Below are 26,949 nucleotides of genomic sequence, written 5' to 3'. Positions count from 1 at the left end.
TATGGGATGTAATATAAATACATCAAATACTAAACAAAAATGGAACATGCAACAGAAACATATAGAGCTTACAGCCAACTACAATAGGTCTATGTTCATGGGTTTAATGTTAATGTATGGCCTGATATTGCCCTTAAGCAAAAATCAATAAGAAACCTCAGATTTAGGAGTGATGATTCTTATTATATGCTCTCTGAACAAGAGAGCAGTTAATTTCAACGACACATTATTCAGGTGAGGGAATCACTATGTGACAGAGGAGGATGAAGAGAGGAGAAAGAGGATGGCAAGAGATTGGCCGGTGTTCATGAGCCAAGGGAAGCACAACACATGACCGATTTCACTACTCCTCAAGTTATTAAATATTTATTTTCAAAGCCACCCATTTTGTGTTTTGTCTTCTTTTTCACAGTTCCCTCAACACCCAAAGACTTTTTAAAATATCAGAATCAGAATCAGAATCAGCTTTATTGGCCAAGTATGTACACATACAAGGAATTTGACTCCGTTTTTTTCGTTGCTCTCAGTGTACTTAGACCGAATAAATATACAGCTAAAAACAAGGACAACAAAATGAACAGAGGTAAACCTAAACATCTAACTACTATGTACAAATATGCATATATATAAAAAAGTATATATAAAAAAAAAAGTATATATATATATATACGCATATGTAAACAACACTAGGACAATAGTGCAATGGTGCAGAGTGCAAAGATGCTGGAATAAATGCTGGAATAAATATTATATATTATATACACAAATCAGATATTGTGCAGATGATGATGATGGGGGAGGAGGAGCAGGAGGAAATCCCTAGTCTGGGCCTTTCACTCCTGCTTTCATGAGGTAGATGTTACAGGTTTATTGCACAGGGATAGTTTCTGTCACTGTATGACTGATTAAGTGTTCATCAGAGTGATGGCCTGTGGGAAGAAACTGTTCTTGTGTCTGGTTGTTTTGGCGTACAGTGTTCTGTAGCGCCTACCAGAGGGGAGGAGTTAGAACAGGTTGTGTCCAGGGTGTGATGGGTCTGCAGTGATCTTTCCTGCCTGTTTCCTGACTCTGGAGATGTATAAGTCCTGAATGGAGGGCAGGTTGGCACCAATGATTTTTTCTGCAGTCCTGACTGTCCTTTGTAGTCTGTTCCTGTCCTGTTTGGTGGTCGATCCAAACCAGACAGTGATGGATGTGCAGAGAACAGACCGGATTATTGCAGAGTAGAACTGGATCAGCAGCTCCTGAGGCAGGTTGAACTTCCTGAGCTGGCGTAGGAAGTACATCCTCTGCTGGGCCTTTTTGATGAGTGTGTCTATGTTGGACGCCCACTTTAGGTCCTGGGAGATTGTGGATCCCAGAAACCTGAAGGTTTCCACAGCAGACACGGTGCTGTTGAGTATGGTGAGGGGGGGCAGTGTTGGGGGGCTCCTCCTGAAGTCCACTGTCATCTCCACAGTTAGATAGCTTGTTCAGCTCCAGGTTGTTACGACCACACCAGAGGGCCAGCTGTTCAACCTCCCGTCTGTATGCAGACTCGTCACCGTCTCGGATGAGGCCGATGACCGTTGTGTTGTCTGCAAACTTCAGGAGTTTGACAGATGGGTCTCCTGAGGTGCAGTCGTTTGTGTAGAGGGAGAAGAGCAGAGGGGAGAGCACACATCCCTGGGGGGCGCCAGTGCTGATTGTCCGGGTGCTGGATGTGATTTTCCCCAGCCTCACCTGCTGCCTCCTGTCTGTCAGGAAGTCTGTGATCCACTGACAGGTGGAGGCTGGCACAGCGAGCTGGGTGAGTTTGGAGCGGAGGATTTCTGGGATGATGGTGATGAACACCAAGCTGAAGTCCACAAACAGGATCCTTGCGTATGTCCCTGGGGAGTCGAGGTGTTGCAGGATGTAGTGCAGTCCCGTGTTGACTGCATCATCCACTGACCTGTTTGCCCGGTAGGCAAACTGCAGGAGGTCCAGCAGGCAGCCTGTGATGTCTTTCAGGTGGGCCAACACCAGTCTCTCAAAGGATTTCATGACCACAGACGTCAGGGCAACGGGCCTGTAGTCATTTAATCCTGTGATAGAGGGTTTCTTGGGGACCAGGATGATTGTGGAGCGTTTGAAGCAGGAGGGGACTACACAGCTCCAGTGATCTGCTGAAGATCTGTGTAAAGATGGGGGCCAGCTGGTCAGCACAGACTTTCAGGCAGGAGGGTGACACGCCGTCTGGGCCTGGTGCCTTCCTGGTCTTCTGTCTCTGAAAGAGCTTACTCACATCCTCTTCACAGATCCTGAGTGCAGGTGGGGGGTCAGTGGGGAGGGGTGAGGGGGTGCAGCACCTCTTTGCTACTCTGATCTCTTTCGTCAGTGTTTCTGGACTGGTTGTACAGGATTCTGTCCCCACTTCTGTAGGCCTCCTCCTTGGCCTGGTGTAGCTGCCTGAGTTTTGCAGTAAACCAGGGTTTGTTGTTATTGTATGTGCAGAAGGTTTTAGTCGGCACACACATGTCCTCACAAAAACTGATGTAGATGTCACAGTGTCAGTGAGATCGCCCAGGTCTGTAGCAGCAGCCTCAAAAACGCTCCAATCAGTGCAGTCAAAGCAGGCCTGTAACTCCAGCTTTGCCTCATTGGTCCATCTCCTCACAGTCTTGACCACAGGCTTAGCAGATTTTAGTTTCTGCCTGTAAGTTGGGAGAAGATGAACCGGACAGTGATCAGAGAGTCCCAAAGCTGCACGGGGGCAGATAGGCGAGGCAGAGCGATAGGTGTCCTTGAATACAGTATAGCAGTGGTCCAGTGTGTTTTTGTCCCTGGTGGGACACTTGATGTGCTGTCTGTATTTTGGCAGTTTGTGGCTGAGGTTTGCTCTGTTAAAGTCCCCAAGAACAATGAGCAGGGAGTCTGGATGTTTGTGCTCCATGTTGGATATCTGGTCAGCCAGGTGTTGTAATGCCTCACTAACACAGGCCTGAGGTGGGATGTAAACAGCAGCCAGAATAAAGGAGGAGAACTCCTGCGGTGAATGAAACGGTTTACAGTCTATGAAGATAGTCTCTAGGTGAGGGCTGCATGATTTCTTTAACACTGTGACATCTGTACACCAACCTTCGTTTATGTAGAAACAGATACCACCTCCGCTCGTTTTCCCCGATAGCTCTGTTACACCGTCTGCCCGGAGAAGTTGGAAGCCCAGCAGATGGAGTGTGCTGTCTGGGATGTGCTCACCAAGCCAGGTTTCGGTGAAGCAGAGGGCGGCGGATCTGGAGAAGTCCGAGTTTATTCTGTTGAGAAGCAGCAGTTTGTCCATCTTGTTGGCCAGAGAGTGGACATTCGCCAGATGTATAGATGGGAGCGCAGTTCGAAATCCCCGCTGTCGCAGTTTAACGAGCGCTCCGGCTCGCTTCCCTCTTCGGCGTCTCCGGCAAATCCCATAGAGAACTGCTGCTCCTCCAACTAAAGGCTCAGTAATACATTCCGGTTGGGTGAAAGGCGGTGAAAAAGTTTGATCAGTGGATTGTTGGATGTTTAAATGTTCCTCCCTGTTGAATATGATCAGAGAGGGAGGGCTAAAAGCTGAACAAATAGACAAAAACAGAAAAAGTACAAGAGAGCGCAGTACCGAGGCTGCTGTCCGCTGCACCATCTTGGAATGAAATATAATTTCATAATTCAGTGTTCCCCTCTCCATTTCACCACACCCATCCATTTTATACTGAGATCATTAATGGGAAAAATATAGGCCTAATAAAGAAATGGAATATCTAGTATACTAAAACAAATTGATAATATCAAATAATATGAAGAGATAGTATAATAAATCTTAAAAACATAAATTAAATGGGGAGGTGTTTTTTTTTTCCCTTCTCAAGATGCACTTGCAATGTTGTAGGACTGGTCAGAGGCAGTTGTTATTGTTTTTAAGAGCGTCTTAAGTTAAGATGCTTTTTGGAAAGGCCTCACAATCTAAAGAGGCTTCGTAAGACGGATGTTCCGAACATCTTAGCATTAAGATACTTATAGGTAGCAAAGCCCAGAACTTTCCTGAAACCAAACACAAGCCAAACTGCCGATGTATTCTCCAAGAGCTGAAACTCATCCGGGTTAAAATTATTCACATAATTTTTCTATACGTGATTGTGCAGTGTATAATAGAGAAACAAATAAAAATAAGCTTTGCTTACAGTCCTTGCTTTCAATTAGTTTAATGCAGTCCAAGAATTTTTAATAAGTTAGGAATTTTAAGGAATCTACCCATTACCATTCTGTCAGTAATATGTTTCTAGAGAAGGTTGCACCTAACCAAGAGGTGCACACTATAACAGACTGCTTCTTCACTGGATATATTATTTAAATACTGTTGCACCAAAAGGCCTAAAAGCAGAGCTAGATCTCTCCTGTTTTCTATAAATTTGTATCTTGTATATATGTTTTTTATTTGTCCATGTGTATCTTTGTGCTTGATGTAGCCTAGATGTCAGGGAGCCTGTTCTTTTCTTTACATATATTGATGGCACGTATTCAGTCCTTTTGCACTGCCTGGTTGTTTGAAACACATTGGATGCATGTTACAAGTGTTGTTTCCTCTCAAAATGTGTCATATTTTTTTTTAGCTTTTGACAAAGCGTGCCATTACTTCATTCATATTATGTGTATTTGGAAGGAAAGAAGCTAATTTTTTCTATACTGTTTCAACCCTTTGAGTTCTGTCCTCTTGCACATGTTTTGTATGTTTGTATTTCAGTCTGTAATAGAGACACAGAACAGAAGTGTTTCTGCCTTCTTTCATGGTGTAATGCTTTAAAAAGTCACTTAGTTTTGGTTTCAGTGGAGACTTGGAATGTCTAAATCATCTTATTCACCTTATATTCCTTTACCATAAGCATCTGAAAACTTCCAGCTGAGTTTGGCCGGTATGTACAGTATATAGAATTATGAGGACTAATATAGTCTAATGTTGTTAATGTGTAAGACAGCCTGGCCGATGTAATGATATCATTTCAGCTGAAATGTTGATCTTATAGAAAATGATGAGGTCCAGTATCATTAGTGCCTAAATGAGGCTGGTTGATGTAATGATATCTGTTCAGCTGCTGCAGCTTAATGACGCATGAAATCAGAAAATATCTGCCTGTCGTGCGGTGTGTGTAGAACATGGTTACCATAGCAACCAAAACTCCATCCTGCTCACAAACTGTGGAGGAGGGTTAGGAATCTGTCTGTCTGTCTGTCTCTGTCTGTCTGTCTGTTTTTTACTCTGTATATCGGTGTGTGTATATTTTTTACATGCATGTAGGTGTCTAGATCTCGACATGATTTACTGTTCCTTGTTTACTCTGTGTGTGTGTGTGTGTGTGTGTGTGTGTGTGAATAATCAGGATGTACAGACGGACGTCCAACATGGCGGGTCTGACCTTCCCCCCCGCGGCGCTGATGGCTCTGAAGGTATGAACATCTCAAGTGACTTTACATCAAATGTTTCTTTTACATCTCTTCATTCTCCTTCAATCTTCTTCAGTTTCCTTCAGTTTCCTTCAGTCTTCTTTGGTTTCCTTCAGTCTCCTTCAGTCTTCTTTGGTTTCCTTCAGTCTCCTTCAGTCTTCTTCAGTCTTCAGTCTTCTTTGGTCTCCTTCAGTCGCCTTCAGGCTTCTCCAGTCTTCTTCAGTCTCCTTCAGTCTCCTTGAGACTTCTCCATCTCAATCTAATCTCCCTCTGGGACACACATACATTTTGGACATGAGTCCAACAGTGTGTACAAGAACCAACAGCTTGTTCAGGCTCTGTGTGTCTTCAGGTGTGACTGTGAGTCTTCAGGTGTGGCTCTGTGTGTCTTCAGGTGTGGCTCTCTGTGTCTTCAGATGTGACTCTCTGTGTCTTCAGGTGTGGCTCTGTGTGTCTTCAGGTGTGGCTCTGTGTGTCTTCAGGAGTGGCTCTCTGTGTCTTCAGGTGTGGCTCTGTGTGTCTTCAGGTGTGACTGTGTGTCTTCAGGAGTGGCTCTCTGTGTCTTCAGGTGTGGCTCTGTGTGTCTTCAGGTGTGACTGTGTGTCTTCAGGTGTGACTGTGTCTTCAGGAGTGGCTCTCTGTGTCTTCAGGTGTGGCTCTGTGTGTCTTCAGGTGTGACTGTGTGTCTTCAGGTGTGACTGTGTCTTCAGGAGTGGCTCTCTGTGTCTTCAGGTGTGACTCTCTGTGTCTTCAGGTGTGACTCTCTGTGTGTATTCAGGTGTGACTCTGTGTCTTCAGGATGGTGATGATGGTGATGATGATGATGATGATGATGATGGTGATGATGATGATGATGATGGTGATGATGATGATGGTGGTGATGGTGATGATGATGATGATGATGATGATGATGATGATGGTGGTGGTGGTGGTGATGATGATGATGATGATGGTGGTGATGGTGATGGTGATGATGATGATGATGGTGGTGGTGATGATGATGATGATGATGATGATGGTGGTGATGGTGATGATGATGATGATGATGGTGGTGGTGATGATGATGATGATGATGATGATGATGATGATGATGATGATGGTGGTGATGTTGATTGTTTTCCAGGAAGTTGATCAGTGGTCGTTTGATGTGTTTTCCTTCCATGAGGCCACTGGAGACCACGCCCTCAAGTTCCTGGTCTATGACCTGCTGACTCGCTATGACCTCATCAACAGGTTCAGGGTGGGTGGAGCTTAATGTCATTAACTGGTTCAGGGTGGGCGGAGCGTGATGTCAACTGGTTCAGGGTGGGTGGAGCTTGATGTCATTAACTGGTTCAGGGTGGGCGGAGCTTGATGTCAGCTGGTTCAGGGTGGGCGGAGCTTGATGTCATTAGGTTCGTTTGAGATGACTACCTGCACGCCTGGAAAATAGACGAGAGTAGCCGAGTGCAGTCAGGCGAGGAATCAACAAGCCGAACACTCCCGACTGCACACTCACTGCTCTTTTTCTTCTTCTTCACTTTTGTTTAACGGTGGTTGATAAACAATTTAAAAGGTGCATTACCGCCATCCACACTCACTGCTCTAACGACCCAGACCTACACGTTACTTATTTTTATTTTAATGTAGTGTAGACATTACAGGTGGCATTTATGGAAAATATTACATAGTGTTCTAATAAAATGGTATACGGACTGCTCATGGAGTGACATCTTGGAATAGATATAAAAACTTAAGTCTCTTCATGTCACTGTGGGTGTGTGATACAACTATGATGAACCAATAAGCGCTCAGCTCGAGGCGTTTTCCATCATCCTCGGAGTTGTGCAGTCGGTGGAGAGCAGCTGCAGCGCCTCGCTTCAAAAACTGCGGCTGCCTCGGTCCTGCGAGATTGCCGTGGCTCGCGCAGTTGGGTCGGCAGAGCAAGTCGGACAACTTTTCTAACCATCATGCAACGGACCAAGCAGTCGCTGGTCAAAACTGCGCAGGACTTGCTCATCTCTTTTTTTTAATTTTTTTAATTTATTTTTATTGAAGCATTGATAAAATCACTTATTGCTGTAATTATATTGTCTCTTACATTTTTTGTCTTTTACAGAATAGAAGACCAACTTCTATATATACTGTATCCATTTACATCTGTATTAACATATCTCCATATAATCTTATATATATTTACTTATATAACCTATATTTCTATAGATGTCAACATCTACTCTTGGTCTTCCAAAAAAAAACAAAAAATAAAAGGATAATAAATAAAAGAAAAGGAAACATAAAATTAAAACTAGTTAAAGGTACAGGATAACAACATTCTCTTTTTCTTTTTTAACAGTTGTATCTATAACATTTTCTCTTGAATAGAGAGTCAGTTAAGTATTACAGTTCCGAAAACAATAGTAGAACATTGTAGCATTGAACATAGGGAATCTTGATTCACATCTTTCACATCTGTATTACCATCTCTATCATGTAAAGTCAGATCTAATTGCCGTGACGTACTCAATCCAGTTTTTCCAAATTCGATTAGATTTGTCCTGTTCCAACCTTAAGGAGAAAGTCAGCTTTTCCATCTTATATATATTATGTATTACCTCAATCCAATCTTCATCCTTAGGTACGTCTAGTTTTTTTACTTGCAATTAACATTATCTTAAACATATATTTGTCTCCAAATCTTTCAAGTGCCTTGTTTATTTTTCCCAGGTATAATACCTCAAAAGTAAGTGGAAGCTTTACCCTTAAAACTTTTTCCATACATTTCTTAAACTCTAACCAATAAGGATTAACCAATGGGCAACCCCAAAAAACATGGAAGTGATCCACTTTATTTTCTCCACATAATCTCCAGCATCCCATACCTATATCTAAATATTTCTTCTGTGCAGGCGTTATAAAAAACCATATGATATTTTTCCATGCGTATTCTCTCCAGGATAGAGAGCACGTGGTTTTCCACTGTATATTATTAATTTCTTCCCAATCTTCTACTGATAACACAATATTTGCCTCTTTCTCCCATTTCTCTTTTATATATAATGTATCATTTCCTTTTAAATTGTCCAATCCTGTATACAGTTTTGATATTAATTTTTTCCCTGTTTCTGATTTATATGCTGAGATAAAAACTTTAATCAATTCCATTTCTGTCCCACCCAGATTATCCTTTTTTATAATTTGCTCTAGATAGTGTCGGAATTGCAAATACCTATATAAATCCTGATTAGTTAAGCCAAATTGGTCCTTCATTTCTTGGAAGCTTTTGATTTCCTTCCTCTTTAAGAGATCCCAGTATATTGTAGGTCCCCTTTCCCAAGATTTAAACCTTTTATCCGTTATATTTGGAGTAAAATCTGAATCATATGCAATCCAACATAAGACCTTAATAGGTCCAGTCAGTTTGTTTTTAGTTGTTATTGTGAACCAAATATTAAGGGATATTCCCAACCATGGGTTTCTCTCCTCTCCCAGGTGTTCTCTAAGTTTGCCATCTCCTATTATAGCCTGTACCGGGGTGCCATCAGATATATTGCACTCGATTTCTTTCCATCTTGCAGAGTATGCTGGATTACACAGATTCACCAACGGTTTTATTTGTGCAGCTTGATAATAGCTCTTTAAACAAGGAACCGCTAACCCCTCCTTATCCCTGGGTAACTGCAATGTTCTAAATCTAATCCTCAGTCTCTTGCCCTGCCAAATAAATCTAGACATTATTTTGTCCCATTCATCAAACTCCTTTTCTGTCACTTCCACTGGAAGAGTCTGAAACAAATACAGCAGCCTGGGGAGTAGATTCATCTTAATCACCTCCACTCTTGAGGTCATACTCAGGAAAGGAATTAAGTTCCATTTTAAAATATCATTTTTTATTTTAGAGATTAATGGGTTATAATTTATAGATTTTAATTGATTTAGGTCCTTTGGAAGATTGACACCCAGATACTTCATTGATTTCATTTCCCAATCAAATCTATACCTTTCTCTAATATATTGATCTGGGCTGTAATTAAAAGTAAGGACCTGGGTTTTTTGTACATTTAATTTATAACCAGACAATAATCCATAATCTGTTAGACTAGCCATGAGTGCAGGAAGGGAAGTAGCCGGTCTAGACAAATAAACCAGAACATCATCGGCGAATAAAGCTATCTTCTGTTCTCCCCCTGCCATGACTATACCTTTAATATTTTCATTTTGCCTTATCCATTGGCTTAACGGTTCCAGGAAAATCGCGAAGAGGAGTGGACTAGCCAAACAGCCCTGCCTGCAACCACGTTCCAGTACGATAGAATTTGAGAGTCCTCCATTAATTTTAATCCTAGCGGTTGGTTTGTTGTATAGAGACTTTATAGTCTTGACAAACGTGTCATGAAAGTTAAAATGCTCCAAAACTCTGTATAAAAAATCCCATTTTACTGAGTCAAAAGCCTTTTCAGCATCTAACCCCACCACTATTGCTTCTACTCGTTTTTCAATAACATGTTGCATTACATGCAATGTACGTCTGATGTTGTCTTGTGTCTGTCTCTGTCTTATAAAACCCGTCTGATCCATATGAATTATTTTTGGCAGAATTGTTTCTACTCGTCTGGCCAGGATTGCAGTAAATAATCTATAATCTTGATTAAGGACACTTATGGGCCTATAGTTAGAACATTCCAACCTATCCTTACCTTCTTTTGGAATAACAGATATTATAGCTTCCCTTCAAGAGGGTGGAATTTCCCCCTCTTTTAAAACCCAATTAAACGTATTCTTTAGTAAGGGGATTAATAATTCTCTGAGTGATTTGTACCACTCTGACGTGTATCCATCTGTACCAGGGGATTTGTTAGTTTTAAGATGTGAGATTGCTGTGTTAATTTCCTCTGCTGAAATTTCTTTTATCAGGGCTTTATTCTGTTCCTCAGTTACTTTTGGTAAATTTATAGAATCTAAAAAGGAATCCAATTGAGCTTTGTTGTTGTTAACACTTGGTTGGGCATATAATTTTTTATAATACGTTTCAAAACAATTATGAATATCTTCTGCATTATACACTGTTGAATAGGACCGAGGGTCCCTTATCTTAAAAATACTATTGTTTGCCTGCTGCTTTTTTAGTCTATAAGCCAGTAATTTTGCTGATTTACTTCCAGCTTCATAGTATCTTTGCTTTATGAACATTATTTTTTTTTGTATCTCCTGTGCTTGGATATCATTTATCTCTTTTTTCTTGTTTTTAATTTCTTGAGTCCTATTTTTATCTAATTTATCTTTGTTTACTCTTTCAAACTTTTTCAAGTCTGATTGTAGTGTATTTAGTTTCTTTTGTCTTTCCTTTTTTAAATATGCTGACTTTGTAATAATTTTCCCTCTTAACACAGCCTTACATGCATCCCATAGCATGGGCAGGGATACCTCACCTTTATCATTCTCCCTTATATATGTCTGGATTTCCTGTATCATCTCCTCCTTCATATTTCCTTTCAGCACATATGGGTTTAGTCTCTAGAGAGTTGCTTTCCTCTTATTTGTCAGACTTAAGGTCATATATATTGGACTGTGGTCTGATAAATCCATTAGTCCAATATCACAGTTCTCTATCTTGAATCTGTCCTTATTGTACATTACAAAAATAATCTATCCTTGAATATACCAAGTGAGGAGATGAGAAATATGTGTAATCCTTGCCTGTAGGATATAAATCTCTCCATACATCAATAATACCTAGTTCAGACATTAGCTCTGTAACTTTCTTACTAATTGTATTGTTCTGTACTCCCCCTGCAGACGAATCTAGTTTTGGGTTTAGTCTTAAATTTAAATCTCCCCCACTTATCAGAATACCCTCGACCTCTGATGTCATCAGATCAAATAGTTTTCTGTAGAATCTCCAATTTGACCTTGGAGGAGCATAGATATTAAGGAAAGTAACCATTTCTCCTTCTAGTCTCCCCTTAACCAATATATATCTCCCCTCTTTGTCTTTAATTTCAGATACCTTATCAAATGAATTTCTAATATAGCCACCCCTCTTCTGTGTCCAGATTTATAAGATGAGAAAAAAATTTGGTTAAAGCAGTTTCTTCTAAGCTTTTCATGTTCCTTTTCAGTTAGGTGGGTCTCCTGTAGTAAAGCTACCCCTACCCTCTCTTTCTTCATCCTATTTAATATCTTACACCTTTTTACTGGATTAAGTACTCCATTTATATTATAAGAAGCTATTTTAATAAAATTATTTTGTGTCGCCATTCCTTTTCATTACTTCCATTTTGTGTCTTTATATTGCCGTTCTTTCTGTATATTCTCCATACGCTACAAACAAAATAGTTAACAGTTGAACAATCATAACAAAACATTAGAGTGAACGCACTCCAAAAAAACAATACTTCCGTTGGTGAGGTCTGCTTCTCGACCTTATTTGAGCCATGTTGGTAAATCGGCTCTGAGGGATGTCCTCTGTTCCCAAGGGGCAGAGGGCCCTCGTTGCTGTCATTAACGTAGACCATTGGTCTCTAGCCGCTAGTTATCCCCAATATCTTTAGAATAGTTTGGGGAAATAGAACATATTATTACAACATATGAAATACCGTCTAATTAAATCTTAACGTAAATAGAGCCATGTACATCACCTTAATTCTTCAGCAAAATAAACATAAAGTTCAAAGGATCTTTCCATCCAGCACGGTGTCCCGTCTCTTTTAGTTCCTCGGTCTTCTGAAGGCTTGGAACTTCTGTTTGTATAATGCTCTTGTGTCCGACGGACCTTGTCGGTTCCCTGCTTGGCTGGTTTGCCATGACAGGTGTTGAATCCTTTCCATCAAATTCTCCGTTGGTTTGACAACTGTCACTGGGAAACCTCTCGCCGCCATATCTGTAGTCGCCTCCTCTGCTGTGATGTAGGTCCGCGTCTCTCCCTGGTAGAACACCTGTAGTTTTGCTGGGAATGGTGTCTGAAAGCGTATTTTCTTCTCCTTTAACACTTTTTTTGCCTCGGTGTATTCTCTCCGTTTTCTCAACACTTCTGGTGCATAATCATGATCCAAGAACACCTTTCTTTCTCCGTATAAGAAGCCTTTCTTTTGCCAAGCTATTTTAATTAGCTCTTCTTTAACTCTGTAACTTAACAGTCTCATCACAATGGATCTTGGTGGTGCATCATGGGGAGGTCGCGGAACCAGAGCGCGATGAGCTCTCAATGTTGATTTCAAAAGAGCGAGGCAGTTCCAATTTCTCCCTGAGAAGAGTTTCTATGAACATACACATTGAGACCGCAGACTCCTCCGCGCCTTTTGGCACCCTGTGAATTCGGATATTCTCCCTTCTCGTGTGTCCCTCCTGGTCCGTTAATCGTGCTTCCACCTGAGTTTGTAGTTTCAGAAGTTCCAATGTGACGTCTTCGATATTCTGGATACGCTCATCCGAGTCCGCGATGCGTTTTTCCGCGTCATCTATTCTCGCATTTGCCTTAATAATGTCCTCTTTAATTTCTTTAAGAATTTCAGAATTCTCGCAACGAAAATCCCTTATTTCCTGTAGAATCGTGTCCAGGTTTGCCATGCTCTGGTTGTTCTGAGTTTCCTCGTAGTCTTGGCTCGGTGCTTCCGCTAGCTTAGCTGGCTCTTCACCTAACGTTAGCTTAGCTGGCTCATTGTCTTTCTCGGTATTAACCTTTATTTTTCCTTTCACGGATTGTCTTTGTTTTCCTTTATTCATAATCAATGCCCTTTCTGATATGTTTGTCACTATTTCACACGGTGTACTATTAGTTAATAGGGCTTTTATAACTCAATATCGGGGAGCTCACTTTCTAGGTTGCTGTCATGCTGGATGCGTCTGCCGGAAGTCAGGACTTGCTCATCTCAAACGAGCCTATTAACTGGTTCAGGGTGGGCGGAGCTTGATGCCATTAACAGGTTTAGGGTGGGCGAAGCTAAACCTCAACGAAAAAGTGATTGATTTTGACTGATTTTGTCAAGTGTTTTTAATTAAACCAAAACATTAAAACTAACAAGTTTAAAAGAAGCTTTATGTTCAATCCATGTAGAAGACAGCTGGTTCCACTGTCCAGTCTACTCCTCTCCTCTTCTCCTCTCCTCTCCTCTCTCCTCTCTCCTCTCCTCTCTCCTCTCCTCCTCTCCTCCTCTCCTCTGAAGGTCCTGGTGTATTGTACCACTTGTAGTACTTGTAGTTCTGTGTTCAGGTCCCAGTCCAGGCGCTGGTCCAGTTTGTTGAGGCTCTGGAGTCGGGTTACAGCAAACACAGGAATCCATACCACAACCTGACCCACGCTGCTGATGTCACTCAGACCGCCCACTTCCTGATGCTGCACACCGGACTGATGGTAACACACACACACACACACACACACACACACACACACACACACACTACGCATTTATTTAGAGAACAGTTAAAGAACACATGCTAGAAAAGAAATATGTGTGCAGTGTTGGTAAGCATGATTTTAAACATCTATTCTATTCTATTTTATTCTTATACACACCTGTTTAAACAGTATAACAAGATTAGACAATGTTACTTAACAACTACAAAGACTTCCTAATACAGTAGCAAAGAGTCAGTGTAAGATAGAATGGACAGAAATAGAAAATACAGTCTTATTATGTAAGGAACGACAACAAATTAGATTTAAGTTTACTTTTAAATATTATCAGTGGTGGAGAGGCTAATGCTAAGTCAGTATATGAATTAAAGAAGTTGAATACTGCCAGACTGCAAATAAAGAGTTAGAAAATGTGACTCTCCGAAACAGAAACGTCCGAACACGCCGCCCCCCTCCGCAGTGATTGGCCAGATGTAATGAAATGTGAAGGGGGCTGGAAATGGAGGGAGCCGCAAATTTCTGCCTGTAGCTTCTCCTTAGAACAACCGAGCTTTCACCTCCTGGAGGGAGACAGCAGAGGCAGCTGGTTCAGGTTCAGAGCTTCAGAAGTTTGTTTCTGCCGGTTCTCAGAAGAACTTCTAAAGAAGCATATCCCAGCCTTAACAAAACTGGCATCGAGGTTTACAGAAAACCCACCCACACAGACCAATATCTCTTTTGTGATTCACACCATCCACTGGAACACAAGCTGGGAGTAACCCGGCCCTGACACCACCAGGCGGAGACAGCGTCCACAGACATGGAGTCCAAAAACAGGGAACAAAATCCCATCAAACAGGCTTTGAAAACCTGTGGTTCACTGAGTGGGCTTTTGTCAAAACAACAAGTTCCAAAAAGAGGAAAATGGATCACAACGCACTACCTGATGTTATACACTGGACTGAAGGTAACACATCTAACAGTACTGTGTGTGTTTGTGTGTGTGTGTGTGTGTGTGTGTGTGTGTGTGTGTGTGTGTGTAAACAGCATTGGTTGAGTGAGCTGGAGATTCTGGCCATGGTTTTTGCTGCAGCAATCCATGACTTTGAACACACAGGAACCACCAACAACTTCCACATCCAGACCAGGTATGGTGTGTGTGTGTGTGTGTGTGTGTGTGTGTGTGTGTGTGTGTGTGTGTGTGTGTTGGGGAAGTTATTTTTTATAGATAGAGTTTGTAATTGGTGATTTAATCCAGAAAATTACTCAGTTTCTCAGATTACTTTCTTTTCTGTATGGATTACTTTACCAAAGAAGCTCTGGAATCTGATTGGAGAGTGATGGTTTACAGAATGAGCTGCATGGAAAAGGTTTGGTTATTTAAATGACCCCTGACCCTGAGAAAGACTGAGTACCTTCCTGCTTGAGGCCCTTAGCAGGGTATAAAAACCTTCTCCTCCATACACAATGTAGGTACAGCAGGGTTAAATTAAATCAGTCTCATAAAATTAACCATAAATTTGGAGTCTCAATTTCTTGGTAAATTGCCCAAAGGATGGCTTCAATGAACAAATGAAAGACAATAAGCAGGTTACTATGTAACAATGTATTAAATTTATTGTACTAATGATATATCAAACAGTGACAATCAATGTAATTCAAGCATTGTTTTAAATACACAGTAACTATTATAACATTAACCCTAAGAAATAACACAACAACAAGTATATGTTTCCACCTGGAGCGGTGTGTGTGTATGTGTGTGTGAGTGGGGGTGTGTGTGTGAGTGTGTATGTGTGTGTGTGGGGGGGGAGAGAGAGAGAGAGAACAAAGGGTCATAAACCGGGGGCTCTGACGGTGGGAAACCATTGTAGGTTGTCGGTTTTCCTAGAGTTAGTAAACGGAGTCAATAAGTTGGATAGAAGAGAATTTGGGATTGTGTCTAATAATGGAGGTTAGCAGGGCGATCAAGTAATTAGTTGGTATAGAGAGAGAGAGAGTTATGCGTGCGTTACCAGACTCGCCTGGATCCTGGTCAAATCAATGGTGATCACAGATCAATAAAACAAAGGAGATAATCACAATTGTCCTTAATGAGTCATACAATCAATATGCACTACACATCTATTGATAAGACTAATCTAATTCTGCCCAGATGATTCAGCCTTACTTTGGGTTTCTTTGTTAAGTTGTCGTAGTTGTTGGTCCAGCAGTGCGTCGCTTTGGGCCCCGGCCAAACGTCCATTCGGTTCCTGGAGTTTGGAGAATTCGGTTGAATTCAGAGTTCATCGACGGAAGTCGTGTGAAGGAAGAGGGAAGCCGGTCGCCTCACCTTCCGCAGGTTGCAACTGACTTGGTTCAAACAGCTGTATTGGAGTTGTGTGCCTTCAGGTTCGCGAATATTTTGCAGGCGTAGACTGGATTGGAGTACAAATAAACCTTGATCAGGGGCCTAGTAATCGTGGTCTATCATCCTGCAATTTCTGCAGAAAAGGTGTCTTTGGTGATCACAGCTGGGCCACAGTCTAAAGAGAAAGTGCGACTGTAAACAGCTGTTTATATAGTGCAGGTGACGTCACACCTTTGAACTCACTGGCGCCCAGCCCACTGTAGTACAGATGTTTCAGGTGGGGGTTTTGTAATCCTTTGTCTTTTTAGGAACATGTGGTACCTACAACAATGTGGTTAGGGTTTGGATCAGTAGGCTCCTGGTTCGGGTCTGACTTCTGCAGGCCGGACTGCATTCCATTCCAAAGTTTTCCTCCCTAGGACCTACTTGATACGTCCTTACCCGATGCTTACTGTACTCTGGGCACTGAGAGCAAACTCTGGAACTCAGATCTTAATTTCTCCTAAAATTGCAGGGAAAACAAGACCAGAAATGCACTGGAAGCATCAGATGCCAACGTTTTCAAATGCACCAGTTGTTTTCAAAGGCCAAATGTGCACAAATGTGCACACTGTGTATCCAGAGAAGCATCAAACTGCCGTTATGCATCTGCTCTAAAGTTGGTTTGAGTTTTTAACCGAGCACCAGTTGTTTTTCGTGGTTTCGAGCCACAGTGCAGAAGGACTATGGTAAGATGATGACATATTTCCAGAAGGATATTTATTTTTCATAGGGAAAAAGCAACCTTTATGCTTTTATGAATATTTATATATAATGGATAAAGTACAATTTGAAAACAAAACAACATCAAGAATTTAGGATGGATAGAGATCTTGGAAGGCCACTTGCCAACCACAAATATGAAAGATGCATCAAATGGTGACTTAGCTGCCAAGAACGAATAGGAAGCTCCAAGATTCATTAAAGGTCCCATATGGTGTAAAGCAGGACTCCCCTTGCCTCTGTGATGATAAAGGAGTTGGATGGTCTATCTTAACATGGTGAAAGTATCAAAACGCACGGGCGCCAACAAAATCCACACAATCCATATTAGAAAAGCGAGCCTCTAAACGAGCCATTTGGACTTCCGTAACTTTGTGGCGTCACAAAGGTTCACTCATTATCATTTTTGTAAGAAATAATAGACTAACAAAGTGTTTTTTTCAAAGCGGTTGAGCGGTTGTCATCGTTTATTACCGGAGAGTTTTCCCTACCTGTAGCTGCCGGGCCGCGGCGTCTCACATTTCACTCTTGAAACGGTTAGCCAATCGGAACAGAGGGTCGTTAATATTAATGAGCCTTAAAGACACGGCGACAGAAACAGCCTGTTCTTGGTAAGGCTCAGAGAGATGCTGGAAAATAAACGTGGAGAAATGGATTAAGAGTGTTTTTGGTTCATGACACCACACACACAGCTTTGAATGGACCTAAAACACTGCAGAGTGGAGAATATGGACCTTTAACAAAATTATGCATCATGTCCAAAACTTGAAGGTAATGCATGTAGCATTTTTAAACATCAATATATGTATATGTGTCATCAACATCAAAATATATGTTACACATTGGTATAATTACCATAAACATAGATGTACATTCCGGCTCCTTGAATGTTTTACAGTACCTTTCTATCTCAAATATGACAAAGTATTCCAAAAGTAATGGAAAATAATCAGAATACCTTACTGATCTTGGGTAATCCATTAGATTAAAATACTGACTAACCCTAACTCTAATGGAATACTTTTTTAAAGTAACCTATCCAAACCTGCTCATGGCACAACCCACAGTAATTTAGAATACAAATCCAAGCCTGCCCCGTCTCTAATTGATCTCTTTCACAAAGAAATCTGATTTGTTCTCTTTTGTAATGTTTATAGTTTATAGAGTTGGATGACAGTACTGAGTGGATAAGCACATAAACAACTTGCTGGATTAGGGGAAAAGGGTTAACATTTACCTCCTTGCAAACAGAAATAAAACAATTGAGGCTACAAAAATTAAACATTTATTTTACACTTGGACTGTAATATTAAAAACAACAGACAAATAAAGATAGATTCCATAAAATTGCTCTGGGAGAAAACAACTGATTCTAACCAGCTGGTGAGATTTCAGTCTTTGTTGTCATGCCCTTGAAAAGTTAATTCTCGTCACGAAAACATGGGAATAATGTTCTTCACAAGGAAAATAAGGAGAACAAGAGGAATGTTATTCAGAAGAACAAGAATGGTCTTGGAGTTGTTGGTATTGATCATCAGCTCTAGGTCCCAGTGGAGTTTGGATCTCAGTTTAGGAAACTTAATGGATAATTCTGATTATTTAAATTTTTTTGGGTCTTATTTTCCTAGTTTTTGCTATCATGACAATTGTTTGTTTAAAATGTTGTCACTTCACTGTAGAGCTTTATGTACCTCCACTGCTCTCCAATACACACTCAAGGGTTAAAGCAAACAGTTGAACTCTAAAAGCGATTAAAACACCCACTAAGGAAGGGAGGTCATATTTGGAATGGAACGCAGCCTCTGTGGGAATGCCAGTGTCTGATTGGTTCTCTCCACTGTCTGTCAGGTCGGAGGTGGCGATTCTGTACAATGACAGGTCGGTGCTGGAGAACCATCATGTTAGCGCCGCGTACAGGCTGATGGCAGAGGAAGACATGAACATCCTGACCAACCTGAACAAGGACGATTGGAGGTCCACACACACACACACACACACACACACACACACACACACACACACAGATTAGATTAGATTAGATGAAATGTATTGATCCATGTGTGGAAATTGCACCATTGCAGCATCAAGCAAGAATAGGATATAAATAAGAATATAGAGAAATGGGGTTATACAAACATACTCATGTTAAGTAGAAATGTGTGAATGAAAAATGTGAAGAAAGAAAAGAAGCAGCATTAGCAGGATTCACAAAACAGCAGCAGGAGCAAAGACAATGTGAGATTTGTGCATTATGAAAAACGTGGAAAATTGTGGGGTTTATTATTATTATTCTTAGAGTTGGGGTTTATTATTATTATTAGAGTTGGGGTTTATTATTATTAGAGTTGGGGTTTATTAGTATTATTATTAATAATATATTTTTAGATTTTTTGATGTGGACAGATACTGTTGATCATAGATTAGTTTTTGTGTATATTGTTTATTGATTATTTGCTGAAGGCTCTGTTGATAGAGATGGTGATGTCAATGAACATTAATTATTGATTAGTTATTGATTGTGTATATTTGCAGGGAGCTGAGGGGTTTGGTGATAGAGATGGTGATGTCAACAGACATGTCCTGTCACTTCCAGCAGATCAAGACCATGAGGAACGCCTTGACACAGACACATGGGTCAGTCCTGACCTTTAACCCCTGACCCTGATCCTAATCCTAGGTCTTTCACTCTAGTATAAGATAATGAGCATTATCTAACTTGCTACTACAACATCAGCTGACTATTATACTCCCATCTGATTATCAGTAGTTTAATGAAGCAAATATAGCGTATGGTTGATTACAAATAGGTTACCTCCTCTATATGTGGTGTAGGATATATTTCTAATTCTGTGTCTCTATTCAGTTTATAAAAGTTCAAAGAGTCTGGTGTCGCTCTAGTCAGCGGCTTGTTCTCACTCTCACTGAGAACCAATCGAGCCTGGCCAGATGTGATGAATGGGCTGGGGGGTGGGAGGCGGGGTGTTGAACTGTCCTCTGATGTGGAAGACAGACTGGGGCTGGGAGAAGGAGGTTACTGGATTAGGTTACTGGGTTAGGATTGTTAGTCATGTTTTTAGAGAGTACCATGTTCTTGATTTCTTCGTTGAACATGGCCACAACCCCTCCAAAGCATGACAAATAGGATGTCTTACTGAAAGGCATAGACATACTGTACGAATGCAAAGTGTAACTGATTCCATAACTCCTTCAATTTGATAGATATGAAGTATAGAATTAATTCACAAAGAAGTCAATTTATGGGCTTCTTGTTTATTGCTGGTCTGTATAATTTATAACTATAAGAAGATCTCAATTTGGCATTCTCAGGGTCTGAACAGTAGACACTGTACACTATATATTGCAATTGTCATTCAATTCTAAGCATCCACTTCTAAGTTATGTAGCCTTAAGCACCCCTTGCCTCCTCAATGAAGATTGTTTTGAGCACACTCAGAACTTTTGTGGTGTGTCCATCATTGGGAGGCTTCCATCTTAACTGTGTACTTACATGTCCAGAAACCTTTGACATTATGGTTTATGCCCCGCAGAACGTTCTGCAGATGTTCGAACTGAGCTGGATAAAAAAGCCTTTATGTACTCAGTTCCCTCTACATAAAACACACTGCAGAATGATTTAAAACTGACTGATAGAATTTCCTTTGGTGAATTATCTTCTACTATGAGGGGTCTCGAACAGTGGTTCTCAAACTGTGGTACACGTACTACCGGTGGTACGTGGTGCGCCCCCTGGTGGTACACCAGATGACTCTGGAAATTTTGTGTCTGCACTGAGAATTTGGAAAAACCCTCTGAAACCATTACAATGTTTTTAAATTCCTAATTTGTGATTTACTAGCATAATCGAAATTTAAAAAATACTTTAAATGTTTTCATATTTTCCATTTTAAAATTTTAATAAAATCAACCAACATTTCTGTCCACGTGGTTGGCTCTGCCTGCACAAATGATGTATGCACTCATACATCTCACTACATTCAGAAACCACCACATTTGCCTGCAGTTTCTACTGGTAAAAGTGGACACTTCACAAAAATCATGTATTTTGTCAAGGCTGAAAGCACCAGACGCCAACACGAGTAATGTCAGCTGTCATACAGAGAATGTGAAGGATGATACGGTGGCCAGTGCCACTGAGGATGACACAGACAGCACTGCTAGTGCAAGCAAGTGTTGGAGAACAACTAGGCAGTACGATCCAAATTATCTCACTCTGGGATTTACTTACACCCAGGGGTTAAAGTGGGCTGGCACCTTCGATTAATCAGTAAATAAATCTGATTGGCAGTTTCATACATAATAATGTCAAGTGAGTTCACAGGGCTACCAACTCTCACGCATTGACCGTGAGACTCACGCAATTGACATTTTTCACACGCTCTCACGCCACAAGTCCATTTTCTCACACAGTGAAAAACAAATTCATAACTGATAACGTCGCGGTGTGAAAAGAGCAAACTGACAGCACACGGACAGACGAGACAGAGCAGCACCGTGCAGCAGAGAGTTATTCAGACCATCTGAATAGCAAGAAATATACACAAATCTATTATATTGTAATTTATTCCCATGCATGGTGCTCAGAGTAATCTCTTCTGCGTCTCTCCCTCTCCTCTCGCGCCGTGCGCACGCAGGCAGGAGTGAGAGTGAGTTGCTATGGTTACGGGATGCTCTGTGTCTGTCGCTCTGAAACTTTCTCAAGATTCCCAATAATAGGTTTTTAGGTTAGTATGCCTATGCAAAATCATGAATGTAAGCACCTCAATGCTGAAATCTAGTAATATAACATAATTTTACATTTTTGGTTAACATTATACAGGGTTGCTGTTTCTTGACTTAATCCAAGAGGTTAGGTGGTGTAGAAATGCAGAAAAATGTAACCCTAACCCTAACCCCCCCCCCCCCCAACTAAACATGCACTGTTGAAAGATAAGCCTGTTGAATATTTTCAAAGGAAACTTGAAGATCTAAAGCAGTACATGTCCACCCTGAGAAACAGTGCTACTCCAATCTCCAAGAAGCATCTTAACACGCTAGCCTGCAGATCGCCAAGGCAGACATGCCCCATACTATTGGTGAAGAGCTTTGTTTACCTTTGGCCAAAGAACTGAACTATTTGATGTGTGGAGAGAAAGCTGCTAAACAGCTGTACCTGGTGCCCCTTTTGAATGACACAGTGACTCCCACAATAATTGACATGGCAGGTGATGTGGGAAGTGCGCTGATAGAGTGCATTAAAATTACCTGATGCTTTTCACTACAATTAGATAAGAGTACAGATGTCGCCTATTTGGCCAATATGCTAGTTTATGTTAGATATGAGTCTGAGGACACGTCCCATGAGGATTTTTATGTTCTGTAAGCCTACCAACAAGAACTACCAGAGAGCACATATTTCATCTACTGAATGCATTTGTCACAGAGAATGGTATCAACTGGAAAAATTGTGCAAGTTTGTACAGATGGTGCCAGGGCAGTGACAGGCCGACATAGGGGGAAGCCGCACGGATTAAAGAAGCTGCCCCAGATATGAAGTGGACGCACTGCAGCATCCACCTGAGGCCTTGGCTGTCAAGAAATGAGTTTAATATCTGTGCTAGACTCTGCTGTCAAAGTTGTGAATTTTATCAAGGCTCAACCAATGAATTAATGTCTGTTCAGTGTGTTTTGCAATGAAATGAGCAGTGAACATGAACAACTTTTGCTGCATATTGAAGTGAGGCTAATTGAAGTGTGGCTTGCACAGTTAGCCTACCTGGCAGATAGATTCAACCCCCTGCAGGGACTTTCTTTGACCGTCTGATGTGTCTCAGAAAGTCACTGCCATGAAAAAACCTGTAGCTTTTTGTTAATAAAGTCAAGAAACACAATATCTCTGCTCTCTCTGTCTGTCTGTCTCTGTCTGTCTGTCTCTCTCTCTCTCTCTCTCTCTCTCTCTCTCTCTCTCTCTCTCTTCTCCCCCCCACCCCCAGGCTAGATAAAGTGAAGGTGTTGTCTTTGATGCTTCATGCTGCAGACATCAGTCATCCAGCCAAAGCCTGGCCACTGCACTACCGCTGGACACACAGTCTGATGGAGGAGTTCTTTAGACAGGTATACACACACACACACACGCACACACACACACATACACACACAAACACACAATATACACATACCCTGCCCATGTTTTTGTGGTGATTGTCTTGTTTCCAGGGAGATAAAGAGGTTGAGCTAGGCCTTCCTTTCTCTCCACTCTGCGACCGCAAAGCCACCATGATTGCCCAGTCGCAGATAGGTAAGGACAACCATTAACCAATCATAGGCAGGTAAGGACTACCATTAACCAATCACATCAACCTATCACACATAGGTAGGGACTACCATCAGCCATTCACATCAACCAATCACAGATAGGTGGAAACTACCATCAATCACAGATAGGTGGAAAGTACCATGAATCACAGATAGGTGGACACTACCATCAGCTAATCACAGATAGGTAATATCTACCATGTGGTAACAGTATAAGACCTCTGACCAACCCATTGCATGAGAGAAGCAGTTTATTGACATTGGGTCAACAGTGACACCTGGTGATCATGTGAAGAACTGGTTATGACTATGAAGGTATTGGATGATCTATACGTTTATTATATGTAGAAAACAGTAATAGAATATTAACTAAAGTTTATCAGTTATATGACCTTTTTTTCCTTCTCCCTTCCTCATCTCTCCTCTCCCCATTCTGTCCGTCTGTCTGTCCGTCTGTCTGTCTGTCTGTCTGTCCGTCTGTCTGTAGGTTTTATAGACTTTATAGTGGAACCAACCTTCACTGTTCTTGTTGACACAACGCAGAAGGTGATTGGTCCTTTGATAGAAGAGGAGAGGAAGGCCAGAGAGACCGGAAACAGGAGGTCTAGGTACTACAACTACTACTACTACTACAAGTACTACTACAGCTACTATCATTATTACTACTGCTACTATTAGCATTTCTACCACTACTGCTGCTACTATTGCAACTATTACTACTGCTGCTGCTTCTCATACTACTACTATTGTAATGTTGATTTTTCAGTGACAATTATTATGTGAGTCGACAAGTGTTGATATGGCTCGAGGGTGGCTCTGCCTGGCCATACACAGACATTTCCATCATATACACCCATTCACCTCATTGCCTATTAATCAATTTTCCCCACTTTGACATGACCATCACTTTACCTGTATGTGTATTCAACACCCCTAAAACTATAATCTTCTGACCAGAGTTGGAAAGTCAGTCCAGGAGTTCCTGAGCACCATGTAAACACATTTAAAAACTTTAAAGGACAATTCCTGAGAGGGTTGAGTTTTTGCAAATTTTTTTACATTTCCATCCCTTTAATGTTAATTGTGACAGTTTTTACATGGAAGATATTTTGAAATGAGTTTTGCCAAACCTCTTGGGCTTATTCACTCCCATTCAATTCCAAACAGCATAGAAAACAACTGGAGACTTCTGGAGAGAAATACTTTCTCCACCATTGTATCAAAGGGTGATACTTCCCCTCCTTTGCATTCCCTCCATCAAGCAGACAGATCGGTTGGTAGACTGGAGCTGAATCAGCTGCTCCTGAGTGTAGAACATATTTGTTCAAATCTGGTTCATAAGCTCTCCATTATCCATAGGCTCTGTTTCATTACCCTGTGGCTGTATAATACAAACTAATTACAACACACAGAGGCTTATATTATTCAAAAGTGAATTTCAGTTAATGAAAGAAAATGGAACAGATTGGCATTGTGCCAGCCAAACATTCTCAAATTATGTTTTTCTTACTAAAATTGCCCACAGCAGACATAAGCAACATTCACTGCCTGAGTTTTCAACACATTGATGTCCTGGTGCAGTGTGATGTCACAGCATGGGCACAACCAATGTCTGAGAAAAAAAATCTTACTATGCTTGCCTCCCCATTGTATTTATTACAGTGCATTACACTGCATTTTAAATTCTGTTTAAAGACAAAGGAGAAGAAAGCAATGGTATATTTAAGCACATTCTGTATGCTGAAAATAGATTAAATAAATAAATACAGAAAAAATAGAACTTATCCATATTGCTCTCCTCTCTAGTCTAACGGGAAGTGGCTCAGTTACCGTGGAGTCGGTGCAGAGACACAGTAGTGGTCGTCATGGGAACAGTGATGATGGGCAGACGGACTTCTCTCTAACGTCCATCAACCTGCCGGGTCTGAGGCTCCGCCTCTCTGACATCATTGGCAGCAACAAGGACCGCTGGAAGGAGCTTTCTGTGCAAGGTTGCTTGCACACACGCACACATGCACACACGCACACACGCACACATGCACTCACACACACACACACACACACACACAGATGACTGAGTTTCTGACTGGCTGATGTATCTTTTTCTCATCCATGGTTAGATCTGTCTGATTTTATGTGTTTCTGTCTGATTTTATGTGTTTCTGTGTGTGTGTGTGTGTATGGGTGTGTCTGCGCCCGCGTGTGTGTGTGTGTCCACGTGTGTGTGTGTGTGTGTGTGTGTGTGTGTATGTGTGTGTGTGTGTGTGTGTGTGTGTGTGTGTGTGTGTGTGTGTGCGCACACAGAGCTGGCCATTAAGGACCAAGAGTCCCCAGAGAGACAGGAGGAGGTGGAATCTAATGTCAACACAGACATCCAATCAGACGCCTTGCCCAGCCATAGTATCCCTGATGGACAAGCCTCTGACCAATCACATCGCTCTGCTGCCTCCCTGCCTGATGACAGGTCACCTGAATGTGTTCCTCCAGATCATCTGACCTGGAATGGTGCGAACCTGACCTTAGACCTTTATTTATATTTACTCTTAAATTTGTACTTACCTGGAGCTTCTCAATGAACTCACCTGTTGTCATGGTAACTCTTGTAGGGAAGGGGCCAGAGGAGGAAAAGGAGGAGGAAGATGATGTGCCTGAAAATGCCTGATAACGCTCCGCACCACGGCTACGTGTCACGGCAGCTCAGTGTGGCAACACGCCACAACAAGCTGAGGCTTCAGTCTCTTCTGTTTTAAACACATCAGCACCGACTTCAATGCTGTCTCAACTACAGATAACTACTGTTCACTGGAAAGACCTCTGAGGGCCTCTGGACCTTATGTTTAGAACCCCTGTTTTAGACAGCCATGGAAACTTCACATCTCATTGAATCAGATCAGACAATCAGATTCAGACTGGTGATCAGACTGCAGGATTCATAATAGCTGAACAACAGCTTCTTTCTAGCTTCATGGTGCATTCATCAGTAATGATTCAATCAAAAAAGTTAATGTCATGTTTGTCATTTGACACTGAGCAGTGCAGCAATGTAAATGTAATTGTTGGAATTTTCAAAAATAAAGTTCTGCTGACAAACAAAAGTCCAGACAGGAGGATGATAGATGAATGGCATAACAGCAAACAGCATGAAATACTTGAAAAGCAGATTTTTACAGGTAAAACCAAGGCATGACGTTCAGTTGAAATGGCAATTAGGAATTGAAATCTGACATGAGGGATGAGCTATGAAGCTGTTATGAAGCAGCTGGGGAGCTGTTGTATGAACCAGACCAGACTGACCTGTGTGTTTGTAATCTTTGAAATGAAGCTGATGAGGCGGATCCCATTACACTGCAGTGTTCCTGACAAGTCAAACAGCAGCAGAGTGACACAGACAGTCTGTACAGCTTGTTATGGTTACCACCATGTTGCTGTCACTTCTCTAGAACTAACAAGCCCTGGTTGTGAAGAAGGAACAATATCCTCCATAACATCACCATGGTGACATGGACAACAGAATCACCAGTTTCTATAGCAATGGTCATGGAGCAGAACAGTGGGACCAACATGGCTGACAGTGGATACTGTGATAACAAACTCCATGGCTTTGAATAGCACTGTGTTTGTTGATGCAATGTGCGCTATAGTTGTTGTGTGCTCTATCCGCCTGTGTGTGTGAGAGTGTGTGTGTGTGTGTGTGTGTGTGTGTAAATATTGTACAGGTGCTCTGTGTATTACCGTATTTATTAAACATTCAGAACTCCAGTTGTCTTCTCTATTCTCTTCT

The 26,949-nt window shown here is 41.4% G+C and overlaps 1 protein-coding gene across 1 annotated transcript in view; it reads left to right on the top strand.

Moving 5' to 3' along the window:
• pde1a (phosphodiesterase 1A, calmodulin-dependent) overlaps positions 1 to 25,830 on the top strand; it is a 59,592-nt gene extending 33,762 nt beyond the window's left edge. The window contains exons 10-21 of the mRNA XM_071898477.2: positions 5,370 to 5,436; positions 6,557 to 6,673; positions 13,622 to 13,762; positions 14,792 to 14,892; positions 18,705 to 18,830; positions 19,389 to 19,490; positions 22,847 to 22,967; positions 23,070 to 23,151; positions 23,656 to 23,776; positions 24,975 to 25,159; positions 25,473 to 25,673; positions 25,775 to 25,830. Of these exons, the coding sequence (XP_071754578.1) occupies positions 5,370 to 5,436; positions 6,557 to 6,673; positions 13,622 to 13,762; positions 14,792 to 14,892; positions 18,705 to 18,830; positions 19,389 to 19,490; positions 22,847 to 22,967; positions 23,070 to 23,151; positions 23,656 to 23,776; positions 24,975 to 25,159; positions 25,473 to 25,673; positions 25,775 to 25,830 (1,420 nt within the window). The remainder of the gene's footprint in view (positions 1 to 5,369; positions 5,437 to 6,556; positions 6,674 to 13,621; positions 13,763 to 14,791; positions 14,893 to 18,704; positions 18,831 to 19,388; positions 19,491 to 22,846; positions 22,968 to 23,069; positions 23,152 to 23,655; positions 23,777 to 24,974; positions 25,160 to 25,472; positions 25,674 to 25,774) is intronic.
• Positions 25,831 to 26,949: the final 1,119 nt, after the last annotated feature.

This window comes from Centroberyx gerrardi, chromosome 10 (assembly GCF_048128805.1).
Source record: "Centroberyx gerrardi isolate f3 chromosome 10, fCenGer3.hap1.cur.20231027, whole genome shotgun sequence".
NCBI classification, from domain to species: domain Eukaryota; kingdom Metazoa; phylum Chordata; class Actinopteri; order Beryciformes; family Berycidae; genus Centroberyx; species Centroberyx gerrardi.
This window is presented reverse-complemented; position numbering and strand designations above follow the sequence as displayed.